This window comes from Rattus rattus, chromosome 10 (assembly GCF_011064425.1).
Source record: "Rattus rattus isolate New Zealand chromosome 10, Rrattus_CSIRO_v1, whole genome shotgun sequence".
NCBI classification, from domain to species: Eukaryota; Metazoa; Chordata; class Mammalia; order Rodentia; family Muridae; genus Rattus; species Rattus rattus.
This window is the reverse complement of record NC_046163.1, coordinates 66,108,785-66,128,254: the sequence shown is the minus strand read 5'-3', so window position 1 is coordinate 66,128,254 and position 19,470 is coordinate 66,108,785. Positions and strand designations below refer to the sequence as shown.

The 19,470-nt window shown below is 42.0% G+C and overlaps 1 protein-coding gene across 3 annotated transcripts in view; it reads right to left on the bottom strand.

Moving 5' to 3' along the window:
- Esrrg (estrogen related receptor gamma) overlaps positions 1–19,470 on the bottom strand; it is a 425,933-nt gene that overhangs the window by 208,312 nt on the left and 198,151 nt on the right. Inside the window, exon 1 of one of the 3 annotated variants that reach the window (XM_032915687.1) lies at positions 9,401–9,627. The exons of the other annotated variants lie outside the window; for them this stretch is intronic. Coding sequence (XP_032771578.1) covers positions 9,401–9,456 — 56 coding nt within the window. The 5' untranslated portion in view covers positions 9,457–9,627. Of the gene's footprint in view, positions 1–9,400; positions 9,628–19,470 lie in introns of those variants that run through there. 3 annotated transcript variants of the gene reach the window in all.

Sequence of the window (19,470 nt, the reverse complement as noted above, 5' to 3'; positions counted from 1 at the left end):
AGCTAGAGACGGTTTGGCATGTTAATTTCTCCAGAGAATGGAGGGCGTACGTGTACCTGCTTATCAAAGACACTGCTGTTGATGCCCAGGGTTCCTTTATCAACATATCCCCGTGTAATTTAGTGAAGGTAATAAATCCTTCTATTCATTAGTGCACACTCAAAAGCACCCTCCTTATTTAACTTAAATAGGAAAAAAAAAGGGGCCCGGGGTGTCTAAAACATTTACTTTCGCTAATGTAAAAGTGTTGGCATTTTGCTCCACTCTGATAAGCTGGTGCCACTGAAGGAGATTAGTCCTTTCTTATTCAAACCTATCAGCACTTCGTAAAAAGCTCTCTCAATCTTATCAGGAGTATGAGCCAGCGTGGTTACTGAAAACAGTCTGCACTGCTCTTCTCTCTCTCTGCCAAGCTATCTGATAAACCCCCAGCTAACGAACTGTATTTACACACAATCAAACAGAAGTTGTATCTTCCACCGGGCGGGCGCTAGGACCACATTCCGGGTTTGTCTTTGGTTTTTCTGCTGTGACATTAACTTAACAAAAATGTCAGCAGCTGAGTATCCCGAACTGACAACCATCAGGAAAACACCGTAAAAGCACTCAGGTAGAATGTTCTGCAAACAGAAACAAAAGGGAAAACAAACGGGAGGTTGGGGGCAATCTCCCTGGGACTGGAAGGGAGACTGAAGGGTGCTGCCTTGGTCAGGAGGAGGAAGTTAGCACCCGTTCACCAAAGAGCACAGTCCTCAGTGAGGCAGAGGGGAGGAAACCAATCTTTTAAATGGGTGTGTTTCTAGGGAATGGAGAAGGATGTGTTCAGAGAACAGGACTTAGGGCCAGACACTCCCCGCCTGGAGGCTGAGCCTGCAGCTCTCCAAGGTAAGCAAAGGAAGGCAACAGACATCAAGGAACTTACCCCAGCAACCGAAGAGAGAAAGAAACTGTCACCTGTGGGGACCACAGCTCAGGACTGGACTTCCAATCATTGAAACCCTCACGAATGCTCTGTGCATTAAAGTCTTGTTTGCCACAAAGACGTAAGAAAATAAAGAAATACGACTGCAGTGGGACTTTGACCCTGGGCTTAGTTTTGTTTTGTTTTGCTTTAATTTCTCCAGACTTTACCAACTGAATCTATTTGCTACACAGGTATGGAGACATGTCACCCAGGTTGTTGGCCCTTCACTTTCGTCTCTGGACGGTCACCTACCAGGTGGTTCCATAGGAACTGAAAGGAGGACTTCTTAGCGGGTAGTACTTTGGGGGCACGAAATGCAACAATGGCGGTCCTAGAATATGAGCGACCTGTGAAGGTTCTTGACCAACAGGGCCACAAGACGTTCTCGTGGTAGAGCTTATGTGCATTAAAATGTCTGTGTACGCCTCACCTTCCCTGTCCAACTGGCTGGGAGAGAACAGAGGTCAGCCACATGCTACCACCTGAGGCCAGAGCCCAACACGGTCTAGACTCTGAGCACGTGTGTCCCCTTTCAGCTGTGCAGATCAGTAGGAAGGGTTGGAAAACATGCAACCCAGCACCCTTCAGCGGACAGTGGTCCCCCATCTGTGACTCCAGCCTCCCATGCCTATGTAGGCAGCTCTCAGTCAAGGCTCAGGATAGAGGAGCTCTCCACTATTTCTGGGGACCAGCATTCACTACAGACAATCATCTCCTAGGAGGAGGCCTGGCTGCCATTAAACCTGGGCTCTCGTCTCTTACCCTGACCATGATTGATTCCGGGTATAACAATCCTTCTCAAACTATCACATCTGTTTTGGCAAATGACCATCTGCCGAAGAAGGCCTCTGAAGGGTTTGCATTTGGGGAAAATAAATGCCATTGCTCGCAGCCATCTTTGGGTCTGGGGGACATAGACGTACTATAAGAATTTGGACGTCTGGGGAACAGCTCACGACTAAATGATTCTTAAGAGAGCAGGAGAACCTCTAGTGTTTTCTCACGCGAGATCTTCTGCTTGCACTAACTTTGCATACACGCTTTTTCTTTCTTTTTCGAGCTAAGGAAACTCTTCTGAGTGTGGCATATGAACAGCTTGGAAGGTAGATGTGGGAAACACTATTTTAATTCATACTGTAGATATTACAGAGAACAGGGAATACGGATTCACTGAGCAAGCCTTTGCTTAAATTCTCAAAAGCCATTAGACAAATGAGTAAATTTGGGGGAGCAGATGAAAAAGAAATTTATCATCTGCCGAGATCATTGTGACCTAGGGCAGGGAGGCGGGGGCGGGGGAGTAAAATTCAGCACGCCTCTACTTACTGCATACTGACCAGGCCAGGCAAGCAAAAAGGGAAGTCTACTTTGCTTTTGGAGACAAATGTAGGTAAACTTCCCACCCCCCTCCAAAAAAGAGATGTTTCCTTTTCAGAGTGGCCTTCCCAGAAGCATGAGGATTCTCCACGATTTAAAAAAAAGAATTGTTTCATAAAATGTGATGGAGGCTTATCACCTCAGAGATGCATGCCTTGGCATTGCATCTCCCAAACTGCTAGGAGAATCGGAATGAACTTCAGTGATAACAACACTCATGACCACCCATTAGGATGTAATCCCTACGGTTGGTTTTAAATAAGAGGTCAGCAAGCAGCTCGCTCTCCTCTCCCTCGCCTGTCCCGCCCGATCTCTGATCTCTGTGAGGATTTATTGCTTGCCTCCGTCTATCCGGTGCCATCCTGACCAACTGTTTGCAGGGAAGGTGGATGATGAGGCGAAGTTAAATTGACGCGTCTGTGATGTGCCTGGCAGCCCTCAGCATGCCCAATATTAATTTGTTTTCTTTGGCTAGGTACGTGCTGCCAATGTGTATTACACGTGAGATGCACTTCAGTCCCGGCGATGTAAATTCTGCATGCAATTTGGTTGCACTGGAGGCCACAGGAGAAGCACAGGGGCATATGATGAAAACTGCTTCATACAATTAAAATACAAATTTGTGTCTAGGTTCTTTAGCTAGTACAGACCCCAATCTTCAGCAAAGTCCTGATGCTCTCCAACACTTTAATATTTGATACATTTCATGTGTCAAAGCCAATGTTTTGTTCAGTACTCTATGTTAAAATCTATAGTTAAATGCACATATAAACCTTTGCCAGTATGTTGCAATAGATTTCAAAAGGCCAGTGGAAATCTAATTTTAAAATATCTATACCTTTCCTTTGTTGATTTGCCTTAACAAATTAGCTTCCGAATACAGAGGCCTTGCCACAAATTAGGATGAATACCACTTGAAGAAATTAAAATATATATTAATGCCAGTTCTCTCCAAAAATTTGAAAATATCCTTTGGAAATCAAGACCAGAAATCCATGTGTACAATACACACACACATTTGATGGGAGGGAAAAAAAAATCTAGATCCTTTCAATTTAATAACTGGCAAAACACTTTTAAAGATGTTGTCCAAAAATCAGAGAGGAAGAAACATCCGACACTCAGTATGGAGTATCGGGAAGGGAAGATGTGGCTGGAGAAAGTCAGAACGGAGATCCATTTTATTAGCTGAGGCTTCCTGAGACCCTAGAAAGTGAGAGGCTGATGTGAACTTGAAACAGAAATTGGCCAGGTAGGCCCTTCGAGGAGAAGGCGTCGCTCCCCACCTCGGAGAGTGAAGGCTGACTGATGCCTTACAGTAAGGGAGCAGTTAGCAGGAATTTTCCATACACACAAGGCAGGGCAGGAATTTGATAAAGCGTTATGCAAATAAATAAAGGCAGGGAAGAAACCCAGCACTTTAAAGGAGCAGACAAATTAGAACACGAATTAGAAGATTAGAAAGAGCAATCGCATCGATGTTCTCTTTCAACGCACACTCAGATTTATGAAAGTAAAAACCACAGAATTCAGAATTTACCTCGGAGAATAAAGCTGAATTAACTAACACCCAGAGTGAATTTTACAGGTACAAAATATCTATCAATTTTATCCACTTCCTCTTAGGAAAAAAAAATAATAAAGCAAATGACATATTTAGTGAGTGCAATAACATAAATTCACATTTTTTTACATTTGCGTGAGAGCTGCCCTGCCTTTTATTATCATATATTTGTCAGGCCAATTATATAGGAAAAGATGTAGCCAGGAGCTATTGCAAAATATCCTACTGGATACGGGCTCAGCCCATTAAATTATGCATTTACCATCGGCAGTTGATTTCCTATTTTACAAATTATTTATGGTTACTAGATGCTGGATATATAAGTGAACATAATTTTTGAAAAAATTAAAATCAGATAAAATGTGCATTCTAGGTTACCTGTGCACCTGCCCTGTGTAACAAGCTAAGACAATTCCTTTTCCAGTTGGGCCTGACAAATACTCAAGACATGAATTCCAGGTTAAAACCATGCCTGGCAAATTTAATTGGCAAAATGACTTTATTAGGCAATAGCTTCTGGGTAATATTAGCAACATATCTAAACTGTTCACAAAGCCCTCTCCCCACACACGTGCGTATTCCACATGCAGTGAAACATATACACACACACATTCCCCTATGCATCCTATGCATCCTAGCAGCTGCTGCGATGCTGAAGGACCACATGTGCATCTATTTATCAGACACAGCATCGATAATCTATATCCATGTAGACGTGGCCACAAGAAAAAAAAAATCAATGATAAGACATGCAAAATGCAGCAAGAATGTCGAGCCGTAGAGACGTCTGGTGTCATCCCTGTGCTACCAAACGTACGGGAATATGACTGGAGAGAGATGAAATATTTCACTGTCAGGGTGCAGAGAAAAGCGCAATTCATTTCTATCTCATGCGTTTTAGGACAATGACAATTTAATACAATACCGGTGGGTGTATAAGAGATAAAAACTGAACAAACTGGCCCAACATAATCAAAGATTTTCTCCAGAGAGCTGGCTCGGCCAGAGCTAGCCTTCGCCACAGCATATCAACCTGGTATTGTTTCTCTCTCCTGTGAATTTGCTCGGGAACCAGACTCAGGGACTTGAAAGTTCTCCTGTGTTCACACACTCTTATCTTCTCCCTAAATGCTTGCTTGATCTAGAAAGTTTATTTGCTATTAATTGGCTTCACTAAAACCACTGCTGTGAATGACCACTTATATGTAAAGTACCAGATGGAGAACATCACTGTAAGTCAGTCTCTGAAATCATATGGAGGACAACCTTTCCTGCCGAACATCCTCTGACAAGCAAAACAAAGAAATAGTTTGTTTAATCACTAAGCTAGCAGCACTGTTGAGGAATTTTTCACAAGTGACACAGACCTGCAATTTGGACACTGTGCCACCTTCCCAAAGAACCATGTCTTCTTTGTCTGTGATTCTGGCAGGAGGGAGGGATCATGAAAGTATTGTTAAACAGAACCCTAGAGAAGTTAGCTGCCCCCTTTGATGAATAGCACCAGGTATGGAAAATTAATTGCAAAAGTATGGCCCAGCTAATGAGACGGTCCTTATCTTTTCTCAACCAAGGAAGCAGCAGTATTTTTCTGCTGCCTCAATATTTTACAAAAATGCCCAAACTGTTATTAACTAAATAAAAATCTGATCAAAAAGGAAAACCTCAAAGCCATTCAAGATCATAAATTCTAGGATCTGGACTATTTGAAGTTAAAAGTGATTTCCTGCGTTAATTTCCTTTTAAGCTTAAAATTCCTGTCTCTTTCACTCTGTCTCAACTTTAGGAGGAAATGACAACAAGAAAAAATTATTTTCCCCTGTTAGCAGTTTTAAAATCTGGATTTCGATGCCATTCTCCGAGAAGTAGCCACTATACATTACAGGTCAGATTAAATTAAAGAAATATATCAAAGACTATCAATGTAGAATATATACACATATTCATATATATATGTATATACATATATATACATACATATTTAAAGGAACAGCGCTATCTTATTGGGGGGAAAATGCTGGAAAAATGATCACCCATGCAAGAGAATTAATGGCTGTCCACAAGGGCTTTGCTAATAACATGGGTTAATTACCACTGCAACACACTAGGTTCAGTAAATAAAGCTGCACACCCACAGCACATTAAGAAGCCATCACTGTAGGGAAGACCGAGCCCCTACTATCTATCGCCCTTGCCTCTGCTAAGATGGAAAGATGGTCAAATCCACCGCCAAACGTGTGCAAGGTAGACCCACATAGGCTAACACAAAGGGCTGGGGGAGCCCAGGTGTCTGTCACCACCCACTCCCACTGTATTCCATTAACTCAGGGACACTTGAAAAAAATTGTTACTTCAAGAAGAAGAAAAAAAATAAATTACGAGTTACATAATACAAATCACTTAGACACACACTTACACACAATTTATACTATATACATATGTAATTTAGGGCATGCACCATACTTATTTAATTCCTTGAGAAAACAGAAATGTTCCGTTCAGTTTTGTGGTGGGCAAGCTTACAGCCTGAGAACACTAATTGCTGCTGGCTGTCATCTCCAGAGATTTACCAAGAGATTTTCTGAAGACCCCACCTACAACCACCTACCTTTAAGGCTGTAGGTGTTTGCAACAGATTTATATAGAAGAATCAGGACAGAAAGTAGGGTTCCAAGTCTGGAGCTTGGGTATTCTACCTTAGAAAAATAAACTTCGAGTACCTCTTGATGGCTCTCAAATCCTGTTGTATCTAAGGGAACTTAGGGCAGGCTCCTATTTTTCCTTTAAAAAAAAAAAAGTAACCATACCCATTATAATTTAGGCTTTTGTGATTATATACAGAATTCTTTCTTATTTTTATTCTTCATATTTCTCCATGATAGTATTACTTTGGGAGAAGTCTATCTCAATTCAGGTTAGCTCTTCCTAAGAATGCACGAATCAGAGAGGAAAATAAAAATCAACACCCTAAAACAGACAGAGGGACGCATACACAGTAAAATGCACATAGCTCTGTGCAGGGATCCTTCAAACAAGAAACTGTTCAATGTTCACTGTCTGGATTTCAGTGATCAAAGCTGATATTTCCTAGACTGCCACCTCCTCTCCCTGCCGGTTCTGGAGTGTTTCAATTGCCTTCTTCCAACAGCTGTGACAACTGTTAAAACAGTCAGTAAAATTAAGTCCGCTCTATAATCCTGTAGTCAATGTTACATTTTAATCAGAGGTTGAAAGGGATTCGTGAGAGGAGCGCACTCATTTAGAATGATTACACAGACACATGTGTCAAAACCAGCAGATACATTATTTCCGTCTATTTATGTTATCAGCTATTACTGCTATTCAGTGCGAAACAAGCGTTACAGCATTGTGCTCTTGAAAGTGCTGGCGCCTTTCCTAAAATTAAAAAAAAAAATGTATGTACTTACATAGTTAAAGGTTAACATTTTAAGCTCTCTTAATGGTGGTCAATAAATTGCATGAATCTTTTTAACAGTCTCCCAAGCAGAGATGGTCCAATATTTTCCTTGGAAATTGCATAACTCAGGTTTCATTTCTGTGTATACACACGTGATGGGGTTGAAACCGGCACAATTACTATGAATATTAATAGCATGTATAAATTCTGCGGTTTATTAATTGAGACAGAGAGGCAGATGCATTCATTGCTCAGCCCTGGGTCTTTCGGTCTGTCCAGTGAACCACGTAACCACCACAACTGCACCCACATAATAAATCTGGATTTTTAAAAGATGACTTTTAATTGAGCCAAAAAGAAAGAAAGAAAGAAAGAAAGAAAGAAAGAAAGAAAGAAAGAAAGAAAGAAAGAAAGAGAGAAAAGCTAGTTTGAATCTTGCGCCAAAGCCAAAGGGCATGTGCCCTGGTTTCATTTAAATACATCTGTTCTAAGAGGCTTATCTAAACTAATTATTCAAATTAGGTATAAGAAGTTAAATTCAAGGAAACTCCTTTTTCCATGAAGCCTTCGGAGAGATATTTAAAGTTTGCTTTGTTTATTTATTTGGGAGACGAAGTTCAGACTCTGGGTGAGCTTGAGGCTTTCTCACAGACATGAGAACATTTATAATTCTCCCATCCCAGGTGCACTGTGCTCGACTGGGCAGTCTTACCTTTGTTTGTGTTTCATTTTTTTTCTTGAGCATTTTAAGGCTGGCTCTCCCTCAAGTGTTTCGAACGGATGCAAAGACAGCCTCTCAGTGTTTCCGATCTTAGTCTCTTCCTGTGAGAGCGTATGCGCGCCGTACACTCACTCACACGCACACTCAAACACACACAGGCAGCCAGAGACTACAAGCGGCTTCTCGTGTCCCTCCCTTGATCACGATGCAAAGGGCAGTTGCTGAGGACAGCTAGTGGACTCTTACCACCAACACACTGGCCCAGCTCAGAGTTCTGTGCTTTCTTCACAGTCTATCAGGAGAAGGGTTTGCCAAGAGCGCTCTTTTAAAAATTATAGCAGTTGCTATTACTGTAATGTGAAAGCCATCTAACTGACTCAACAGGAAAGCAAAAGAGATCAGTGACAGCTTCCGTGGTCCATGGATATTTTATCTTAACGGTAGGTTGAAGTTAAGTTTATGATCTCCTCATTTACACACAAAAAAACCCAATTTGCTTTCCCTAGCTCTGCTCTGGACCTTTAATGAGCTAAATATGTAGAATATCCAAGAAGTCATCCATAAATATCAGCGAACTGGGTTTAATGATATATATATATATATATATATATATATATATATATGAACATGATCAACCAAACTCAGGACCTGCACATTGTCTATTTAAGGGAAGATTATTTTTTAAAGTCTCTACTGTTTCTTCTTCAGTTTTCTCCCCTTTAAATATTTATAATGTGTGAAAATCTCATGTTACTTAATGGACTGATTTGCCAGTTAAGTACTGAGTTAATGCTAACCACACAAATACCATTACGCTGGCTCTAAGCAGCACAGGGCTAGTTGCTAAATTGTTCTCTGAAGGAGAATTAATAAATGTACAATTTTGCCTCTAACTCTGCACGGTAAAGGGTGACAGGGAGTTTCAAATATCTGTCAAACTGCAAATACATAAGAGGCACTCAGTAGTATAAATCATTTTGAATATTGTATTTTAAAACATCTTTCCTAGGGAAAATGGATCTGGGTAAAAGATGCATTTTAACAGTTCACTGAGCATTGGTGCCCAGCGCCTATTCTTAGCACCTGAAAGAGAAGTGACTGTCACCCAGCTGTTTTAGTGACAGTCACAGGGCTGCCTCAAAGGTAACACTGGAGTCGGAGAACAATTCTCCACTTACTGAATTAGGAGATCACCCTGCACACAAAAGGCACCAGACAGACACCATCAAGCACCCACACGCACCGAACACCCAGGTCACTACGCTGATCCGTGTGCACACACGCTGCCCGGTCCACTCTCCCGAACACACGCACCCCCACGCCGAGTTGCAAAGGAAAGAAAAAAAAGGTACCTACTCTTCTTCGTAGTGCAGGGAAAAAGATTCAGGCAGGCAAAGTTCTACCGAATCCATGTGCGCCCGGCAACCATTATTTGTGTACCCCACCTATAAATCAAAGTTTCCTTGACAGAGCCCGGTGCAATTAACACACGCGTTCTCCTGGTGACAAGCCCATAGGCACGGCCAGTTGGGACCGAGGCTCGCACACTCTCTCCTAATCAAGGACTTAAAGCCCCGATTGGAGCTTATTAATATGAAGTAGGGCTTTACATATGCAGTCCCACCGGCCCAGGAGCGCCTCTGATTGGGGGGCCGCTGCCCAATCAGGAGGGAGGCGACGCGAGCCGCCCGAGCCGCAGCCTGCAGGTAGGCAGGGCAAACGCCTGCCCGGAGCACGGTGGGCAAAGCTGCAGCCGGCTGCAAAAGCCTCAGCGATCCGCAGCTTCCCCCTTATTATTCTTTTAACTCCTACCCCCACCCCCGAGAAGCTTTAAAAAAAAAAAAATGAAAGAAAGAAAGGGGAAAATATCAAGCGTAACTAACTTAACTCACTCTACGCTGAAGAGATTTATGGTTGGTTTTTCTAACCCCAGACCTATTTTGTTTTTGCAAAGAACTCAGGCCAATTCGATAAATTTGACCGAAGGACTCTGCTGTGGAAGGTGGGGAAGGAAGTTTATCTGGCCTTACTCTGTGTGTTGAGTTCTCCACCGGGGACGGCTGCTTTTTACTTACTCTTACTATTCTTATTATTGCTGCGTGTGTTCTGTTGTCTCCTTGGCTTCTGCTAATACCTTTCCTTGTTGTGTCCTGACCTAAAGAACATTTAAAATAAAATAAGACTTTCTTCGACATGGTTTCAGCCTAAGAACTGACTGGCCGAGCCCTCTGGGGTGGAAGGTAGCATCACGGAAGTACAGAAGAAAAGAGTGCACCGATACAGTTGGAGAGAGGGCCTGTGCAAATTCTGTGGGTAATAGTCTCTCCTCTCTCTCTCTCTCTCTCTCTCTCTCTCTCTCTCTCTCTCTCTCTCTCTCTCTCTGACATATGAGGCACACAGCCTTTCAAAACAAAGGTAAACAAATTCAGGCTGCACTGCCTACTTCACTTTCCAGGTTTGAGGAGAAGACTGACCGAGGGCGGGGACAGGGAGCGGCAACAAGGACCTTAAATATCAGTGTACTTTGCACAAAATCAATATACGGTTGGTTTTTGTGGCAAAAACATGAAACAGTGTGCCGAAAGGATGAAACATGTACTTATTTCAGTACAGGAGACATATTCATCTATGTGGATATTTATACTCGTATCTATATGTGAATGTAAATAAAATTATATGTAGATGTGATTTTATCCAAATATTTAGCATTGAGGTAAAGCACGGGTTATGAGCTCCTACACACCGCACACCTGGCTTATTTTAAAAAAATTAACTCATCATATTTGCATGTTGCCCCACAGCTTGGCCTACAAGAAGCAGCTTCAGACAGATAATAATGTACAAAAATTATGGCCACTCAGTCAAAAGTATAAAAGACAATGTAAGAGAGAACAATGTTTTTCCTCTTACAGTAGTGTATGGGCTGCCTCTAATTCTCATATAATAAGAATATCTTTGTGTTCTATTTTAAACTATAGAAATATATATATGTATATATATAACCAAATGCATATTTGAAAGAGATAGCAACTATTTCTAGCCGTTATCTGCTACCTTCTGGGGAGTGGAAGACCTAGGCTTTTGACAGAATTCAGCTGTCTTGCTTACCAACCTCCTGCATCTGAAGTCTTACAGGGTAGAAATAGGATAACCTCTGTGATCAAATTCAAACAGCTCAGATATTCAGTGTGTGTTAAATTCACCACATCAGAACTTAACTCTCCCAGCCCTCTCAGATTTTCTAGGTCTTTAAGGAACAAAACACTAAAATAGAACATCCACATTAAAATTCAGAATATAAAATGACAGGCACGATTTTGTCACCCCCCCCCACTCCAACTTGTATTTAGCTAAATCCAAGATAGGCATCTGATTCCTTCTCTGTGTGTTTTAAATGTACACAAGTTTCTAGAACCAAGGCTCACACAGGGGGGAAAAAGGCTGTGCTTAAGAATACTGTATAAAAACAGGTAGTAAAAGCTTAATTACCAGTAGCATTATGCTGCCTATATTGTTAAATGTGAACTCTGCAATTAAGATGTAAATTTGGTTGTGAGCACTGAATTAAAAGAGCTTTGATATGGAGAAGAAAATCCAAGCACTCTTCAGACACCCAGTTTAAAAAAAAAAAATTAAAAGACTTGCCTATTCAGTCGAAAATGAGACATGGAATCAGTTTACAAGTGAAGAAATAAATAAAAAGACGTTTTGCAAGAAATATGTTCTTTTTCTCTAAAATGCAATTGGAGAAACACAAAGGCGTAAACTGCTTTACAAAGAAAAGCATCTTTTAAACATTCAAACACTGCTCTGATTTTTTTTACTAAGTTAAAAATTTCAAAGTAACCAATAGATTTATATACCTATTATAATATGTATATACATATATATGTATGTATATGTTCACATTCCAACAGAAGTTTCTTATTTTCCCCCCAGGATATTTACTTAAAATTTAGAATCATTCTGTCTACTTGACACATCTTAATACCCCAAAGAATGTATTCTGCTCTGCACTTGTACAGTGCCCCATACTATATTCAATCGCATTGTATCACGCCGCTGTGACAGCATTCATTGTGACTCCTTCGAAATGGCCCTTTAAAGACAAGGTTTGGAGTCAATTATTCACCAATGAGTCTTAAAGTCACTACAAGGTCTAGAAGTAATCTTTGATTTCCCAAAATTGTCTTACGTGGGGACATTTGATTTCTCTGCTATGTATTTTGGAAACATACTTAGACTCACATGCCTCATGGACCAGTCTGTCCTCTGTGCCCACTGAGAAACATGCACTGACATGCACGGCGTTCTTTTCTGATCCTTCCCTAACGACATGCTCACTGAGCCAGTAATGTGTGTTAGGTAAGTGATGTGTGGTATATGCCCTGCCCAAGACCCTAAGGTGCTACTTGTAATCTTGAACCCGGTGCAGCCAATTTAAAATAATGCCCATTTGCAATAAACTTGCAAAGAAGCTTCCAGGAATGTATACAAACACACAGCTCACAGCATCAGAAGCCTGTCCCAGCCACAGAGCTCTCTCGTCTTAGAAGAGGTAGGGACAGAGAATTATTAATAATAAACGTGCCACCTGTAAGGCTGAACTAAGCACCCAAGAATCTCAGGAAAACTACAGAGACACCTCAGAGATGGGAGGAAAGAGACAAAAGCCTTAGGTAAATACGTACTGTTGGTCTGTGTATACGCTTTACAATTTTACCACAAGGAGTCCACCCAAATCAGGAAAAATTGAGCCAAACAAAAAGACCCCTGAGGACTGTTGCACAAAGAATATAAATAAATTAGGCACTATCAGTCTCTCGGGCATTGGGTCTACAGTCTCTGAAGAACTCCAATCTCTTCTTCCTTAGACAATGCAGTCACGAATATCTGAATGTCTTCAACAAATGCAGAGGCACCCTTCAGAGGACAGGTTTCATTTCTCTTTGAATGAAACAGGATCAAGCAATGTCTACATGGGAAAAGAGCCAGACTCCCGTGAATTGTATATGGCAGAATTTTGACTATATTCCATCAAAACCATGACCTAAAACATCCTAACACTGTGTTTGGGGGTTGGACAGAGACGAGGAGGAATTTAGTCTCCGTCATTCTTGTATTTCTGATGGTTTTAGTTTTCAACTTTGTCTACGAGAACCAATAGAACAGACCTATCGAACTGCTTAAAATCGTCTTTGGCGCGTTTGAAAGTTTCCTTTTCACACTGCACTTCTGACATTTGTCACACATTTGAAAGCCAACAGCCTAATGCACTGAAAATTCCAGTTTGCCTTGTATCCTACCATTCAAAAGCGTCTCCCCTCAGGTCCCTAGCCATTTGAAAAGTGGCCGTTAGAAATACTTTTCCTACTATCTTAGACGTATTGTACACAGCACAGTGAATACTAGCACATAAACCTCGCTAACCAAGATTATCAGAGACTACTGTCTTTACACCCCAAAGGAGACCAATGACAAACATCTTCAGAAAAGCATGTTAGGTAACAAGCACACAGTCAGATGCCAGGCCCCCTGTACTGCCCTCAGGAGCCTTCTTCAGGTCCCCTCATCTAACTGTCCCTCGTTCTGTCACTTGCAGAAGCCAGCTTCTCTTGTGCCTGCCTAAGTTAGCACCTTTCCCACTGAGAGCAGAGACTCACATCCAAGTCCGCTTTCCACTGCTACAGAACCTCTCACAATTCACCACACCTCACTTGGTGTTGCCTTTCATTTCCAGGGCACAGACTTAGATATTTAAATTCTCGTCTCCATTGGCAAGAAGCAATCATTTCTGTAGCAAGTGGTTGCTTCCACAGAAGCACTAATAAAAGCCTTGCCTTCTGACAAACCTCTTGTCCCATAAATCTATCTAACCCGTCCCCAAATTACAGAGTCTACATTCACCGAGGAAGGAGCTATTGTCTCACTTCCAGAACACACCGAACTCTTTTTCCAAGTGGCGTGTGTGTGTGTGTGTGTGTGTGTGTGTGTGTGTGTGTGTGTGTGTGTGTGTGTAAAAAGCCAGGGAGAGACAGAGAAACTACTAGAGGCAATTTGGTTTCTGTTTAATTAATTCAGGATTATTTTGCTTGCATTTTGTCAGGCTAATAATATACACGGGGAAGTGTCAGTAAAAATTAAATTATAAACTACAGTCAGTCCAGGGGGAAAACTGACTTTCGTTACATTGTATTTCCAAGGCCCTCGCTCTCGTAAAATATCAGATACATGTTAGGGCATCCTGTAAGCTTTGTGCAGGCTGCATGGCATGCATTGACGGAGCCATAGTTAACATCGAGAAATTATACATTAATAAATGAGCTGCAGTTACATTCTTTCCTGAATGTTAAGCACCACGAGCTAAATGAAGAAAACATTCAAGGTCAATGTCCCGTTTTTAGACCTTTTCAGGCGGCTGTAATATTATGATAATCAAGCTTAAAATATTCCTATAGAAAGGGTAAATTAGCCTTTTCACTTGAGATTATGATAAACAATGAACCTAAGAGGGGACAAAGTCCCTATTTTTCAAAAGCTATAAATTGTTGACTCAATGGTGTGTGTGATCGTGTTGTCCAAAATAAAGGGTGGTTTCCTTCTGAGAGAACAGAGTGGGGGACGCGGAAAGAGTGGGGGAGGGGCGGAACAAATATGACAGACTTCTGAATATCAATGCACGGTTTGATGCCAGCAAAAGGACCAAATTACCCACCTTAGCCACCACATTGCATATACAGCATATCTGAGGAGAAATGTGTGTGTGTGTGTGTGTGTGTGTATGTGTGTGTATTCCATGAAACACACACACACACACACACGCACACATAAAAGCACATTTTCCCCTGATGATTATCAATATAATTTGAAAGGCTTCTACTCTGAGAGTTTCCATTAACCCTTTTTGTCCAGAATTTCAAAGGACTAGTTTAAAAACCAGAAAAGAGACCGAGATCGATCGTGCCATCAGATATCCACATACACGGGCTGAAAGAGTTCATTAGACTTTTTTTTTTTTTTAATGTTAGAGGCTGGCAAACTTCTAAGGATCTGTTTCACAAATGACCGTGCTTGATAAAAATCTGCTTCCCTCAACAAACCCTGATTAATTAGGACTGTGTCCCTCATACCTGCAGAAACCAAGAGACTTAAAGGGGCTTATTGGAAAGAGCCTCAGCCTGCTCTGAGATAGGTCAGGGTTCACAATCCAGTGACCCGGAGAGAGATTAAGGTGTTAGTATCCAGTCACTGTACCTAGGCAACTTTTTGTTTCTTTCTGTATCAAACGGGAATTGAGAAAACAGTTTTTTATAGAATTGTTATCACAATTCAACAAGTTAAACTAACTCAGTAAAATGCTTGGCCAGGGTTATGGGTGAAAGGCTTATGACTTACTGGGCTAGGGTCATTCTTGTTTGAGCCCGTTATCCTAGTCCTAGGACTGACAACCATCCCTCTTTAGACGCTCAAAAATCCTGCAGTTTGGATAATAAATCCTAACGATTCCCCTCCTTAACGTGAGCTTTCTATTAGTATTATCAATATTTTGAAATTCAACTGAAAGGAAAGGTATAAGAGAATGGTATTGTAAGTCAATCGAACTCCATCTCTGAGTCATTCAAGGTCTTAATTAAAAACAGAAGAAAATGAAGTACAAGTGTGGCAGTTTTAAACTTGACAGAATCTACATCCACCTGGGAGACAGACCACTGGGCAATGCTTTCATGGCGGCCATCTTGTCTGATGAGGAGGACAGTACTGGGAGAGTTGATAGAATTGGCAGGCTCTACAAATAATTCAATTGTAAAATGTTCCCCAAACAAGGAGAGAGAGAGAAAAACACCCTTCCTCATCTCTTCTTTCACAACCTTCCACTGAAGTAGTTCAGGCCAGTCAACAGTGATGCTGGCTTACTCTTCCCAGGCAATAATAAGTTCACACAGCTCTGCTGACCACATAAAGCAAGAACTCTGTTTCTTTGTAAAACTTTGTCTCCTATGTTGAAAGCATGGCATTCATGGCAGAGCAGTGAGTTTGGACAATGGGGAATTAGAAGCTGGGATAAGCCTGGGTTAGGAGTTCAACCCTTTTACCTTAGAGATTCACTGCTCCGGATAGCTAAGAGCCTTAGCACAGGTTAGACACCTGGATGGTGAGGCCATTAACAGAAACTCTGCATTTCTTTCCTCTCCTAGCTTGGTTAGCAACAGGCTGTCAGTGTCAAATTCACAGCTATCGACAATACAGCGGTACACAGGAATAGGGCACACTGAGATCTGAGTGTTCCAAGGACAAAGGTCCTCTGAAGAGTTAGGACACATTCAGACCCAAGAAATAAATCCCACATGTATACGTTGTCCTCAAAGCAGAGTAGAATCTCTAAAATGACATCCTTTTTTTTTCTTTTCAAATCACATCCTTTTTTTCTTTTCAAAATTTATCATTATTTTTAATTGTGTGTGTGTGTGTGCGTGTGTGTGGTGTGTGGTGTGTGTGTGTGTGTGTGTGTGTGTGTGTGTGTGTGTGTTGGGTTTGTGCACACAAGTGCAGTTCCCACAGAGGCCAGCAGAGAGCATCAGACGCCTTGCAGCTGGAGTTATCAGCCATCTGAGAGCTGCCTAATGTGGATTACAGGAACTTCCCAGGCCTCTGCAAGAGCTGTGTGCACACTTAGCTGCTGAGCCAACTCTCCAACCCCTGAAAGTGCTATTTTTTTTTTTCCCGGAGCTGGGGACCGAACCCAGGACCTTGCGCATGCTAGGCAAGCGCTCTACCACTGAGCTAAATCCCCAACCCCGAAAGTACTATTTTTTAAGGAAGAAGGAATTAGTGGGCTGTTGTAAATTAACTCTCCCTCCTCTCTCATCTAACATAGATAGATTTTGGGGTAGTGATTTCCTTTGAAGATTTAGTTTTTACAAAACGCTTACTGTCCCCCGCCCCCCACTCCAACACTAACTGCAATTCGTGGGGCCAGGCTGAGTCTGATGGCATCCCGAGGGCCAGTAATGGGACTTGGCAAATAGTTTTATCAATACCTCAGAAACATGAAGAACATATCCTGGATGAATGAGTGGATGCCAGAATGAATGAATGAATGAATGAATGAACGAACGAACGAACGAACGAACGAACGAACGAACGAACGAACGAGCAAATGAACTCACAGTGACTGCTCCTCCGCTGTTAAATGGGGATTCAGTTTATGGTGGCCTCGCTGACTGGTGTAGTATAAAGAAATTTGAAAACTGAAGGGTTTTTGTTGTTGTTGTTGCTGCTGCAGTTGCTGCTGCTGCTGCTGTTTGCTTTGCTTTTGTTAGTTAAATGGAGAAAAGAAAGGATGTTGGGAGGAGAAAAAGATCAGAGTACGATGTCAAGCCAAGGCCAGAATCTGGGGCGGGGCTTCAGCCGCCATTTTGGGATGAGTTACCACCGGATAGCTAGTGAGGAGCTGGGGGCGTGGCTTCGTTCATCTTTTTATTTTCAGTTTTCCAAATATTCATATTGACCGAATTTTGGATAATGAAAAACAAATAAAGAGGCTCCATCAGTAACTATCGCTGCGGCCCAAACGGGCACCATGGATGCACTCTGGCGCAGGGCAACTCTACTTTCTAAAACAATAGCTCAGATATGTACGGTGACCAGACCATCTCTGGTGCACCGCATACAGTTTTTGCGTTAGGAAATGGTATTTCTTAAAATTCATCCCATTAAGATTTTCTTGATGGGTTGTGGACAAATGCCCACAGGAAAAGGACCACACTGCCTCTATTTCTCTGAGGTGCTGTGCTAACATTACAGAGGACACAAGCAAGCCCTGTGTGGTTGTTTGTGCAGATCCACATGTGCACTTACATAGGGATCACATGCCTTGCTCTCTTCCTTGGGACTTGGGGATCAAATGTCCATGCGTACACCTGCAGGCAGTTTACCAGGTGAGCTGTTCCCCCAGCCCTCGAGTCCTATTCTTGTATTCGGCGCTTCATCACTAGAGTTGAGCCCTGATGTGAACACATCATATTAGTAAGGGCCATTGTTTGTTGTTTCCTAGAAAACCACACTAAGGTTGGCAAGGGGCCTTGCCACAAAGCATAACCACCCACCTGGAGTTGATCCCCAGGGCCACATACTAAAATGTGGGAACCAGCTCCCACAAGTTATCCTTTGACCGCCACAGGTATACCATGAAAAGCATGTACCCACACAGAAAAATAAAGATTGGATAATTTAAATTAAAAAAAGAGAAGGGAACCAAACTTTGGATACAAAATGAAGACAAAGAACCCATCCTATTCTTCTTGTATAGTAGGGCAAACAACGTAAGTCTGAGGGACTGGCAGGCTATGCCCTAAAGATACCAGGCTCCCCCTTCAATGCGCCCCGCCATCCCCAAACCTTCCCATTCTCGAAGTTCAAGCAATCAAAGTCTAAGTTACAGGAAGCAGAGTAACACAAAGAACATGTTTGGTTTTGTTTTGTTTTGTTTTTTCTTTCTTTCCTTCTTTCTTCCAAAGTATTGAATTAGTAAGCTAGATAAATCAAAGACAATTTTCATTAGAGGGGAAAGGAGCTTAATTCACTCTTTGATAAATTAGAACTCTAAACAAGGTAGTGAAAAATTAACAAAGGGGCCAGCGAGATGGCTCTGTGTGTAAAGGTGCCTGCCACCAGGCCTAAAAGCTTGACTTTGAACCCTGGAAGTTTTGGCTGTTGACATTTTAGAATGCTAATCAGCAGGTAGGTGATCTCCCAGTTGGGCCTCTTTTGGCTCCATACAATCATTTCGTATGAGCTGTGGAGATTCCATTATTCCATTATTATGTTAGTCATCACTATCTTCTTTAAATACATAGCAAAAGTGAGGAACCTTGGCTATTCAAAGACACTCAGACATTCCAAAGTCACACCCTGATTTATGTATTAATTTTTTAATTCTACATTGTTACTGTTTCTGAGCTCAAGCTCTTCCTTGTGTCCTCTTAAAAGGCCACACAGAAAAGCAAGCAATGGGTTGCCTGTAACTGTGGGTCCCCAGGAAGCTTTGCTTCAGAAAGCATAATACAGCGGCCATCCACCACTGTCCGCCTTGCTATGTGTCCATCCCTCTTGACATTCATGAGCTTCTCAGTGAGCAAATGCCTGAGACACCAACAAGAGCTCAGAACACTCAAAGGGAGACCCCAGCTCTGCTTTTCCCTTCTCAACTGGGGGTTTCACTTGGCAAGGTTTGCCATTGCGCCCCCTCATGGCTCGTCTGCTGCCCCCAGACAAAAAGTCTTTCTCATCAGAGAGACCCAAAAGCTCAGGAAGGAGTAAGTATTTCTTATGAAGACTCAAGCACAGGGCTTGGGGTACCGCTCAGTGGGAGAAGGCTTGGCTTAGCATGCACCAGGCTTTGGTTTCAACCCTAAATACTGCACAAG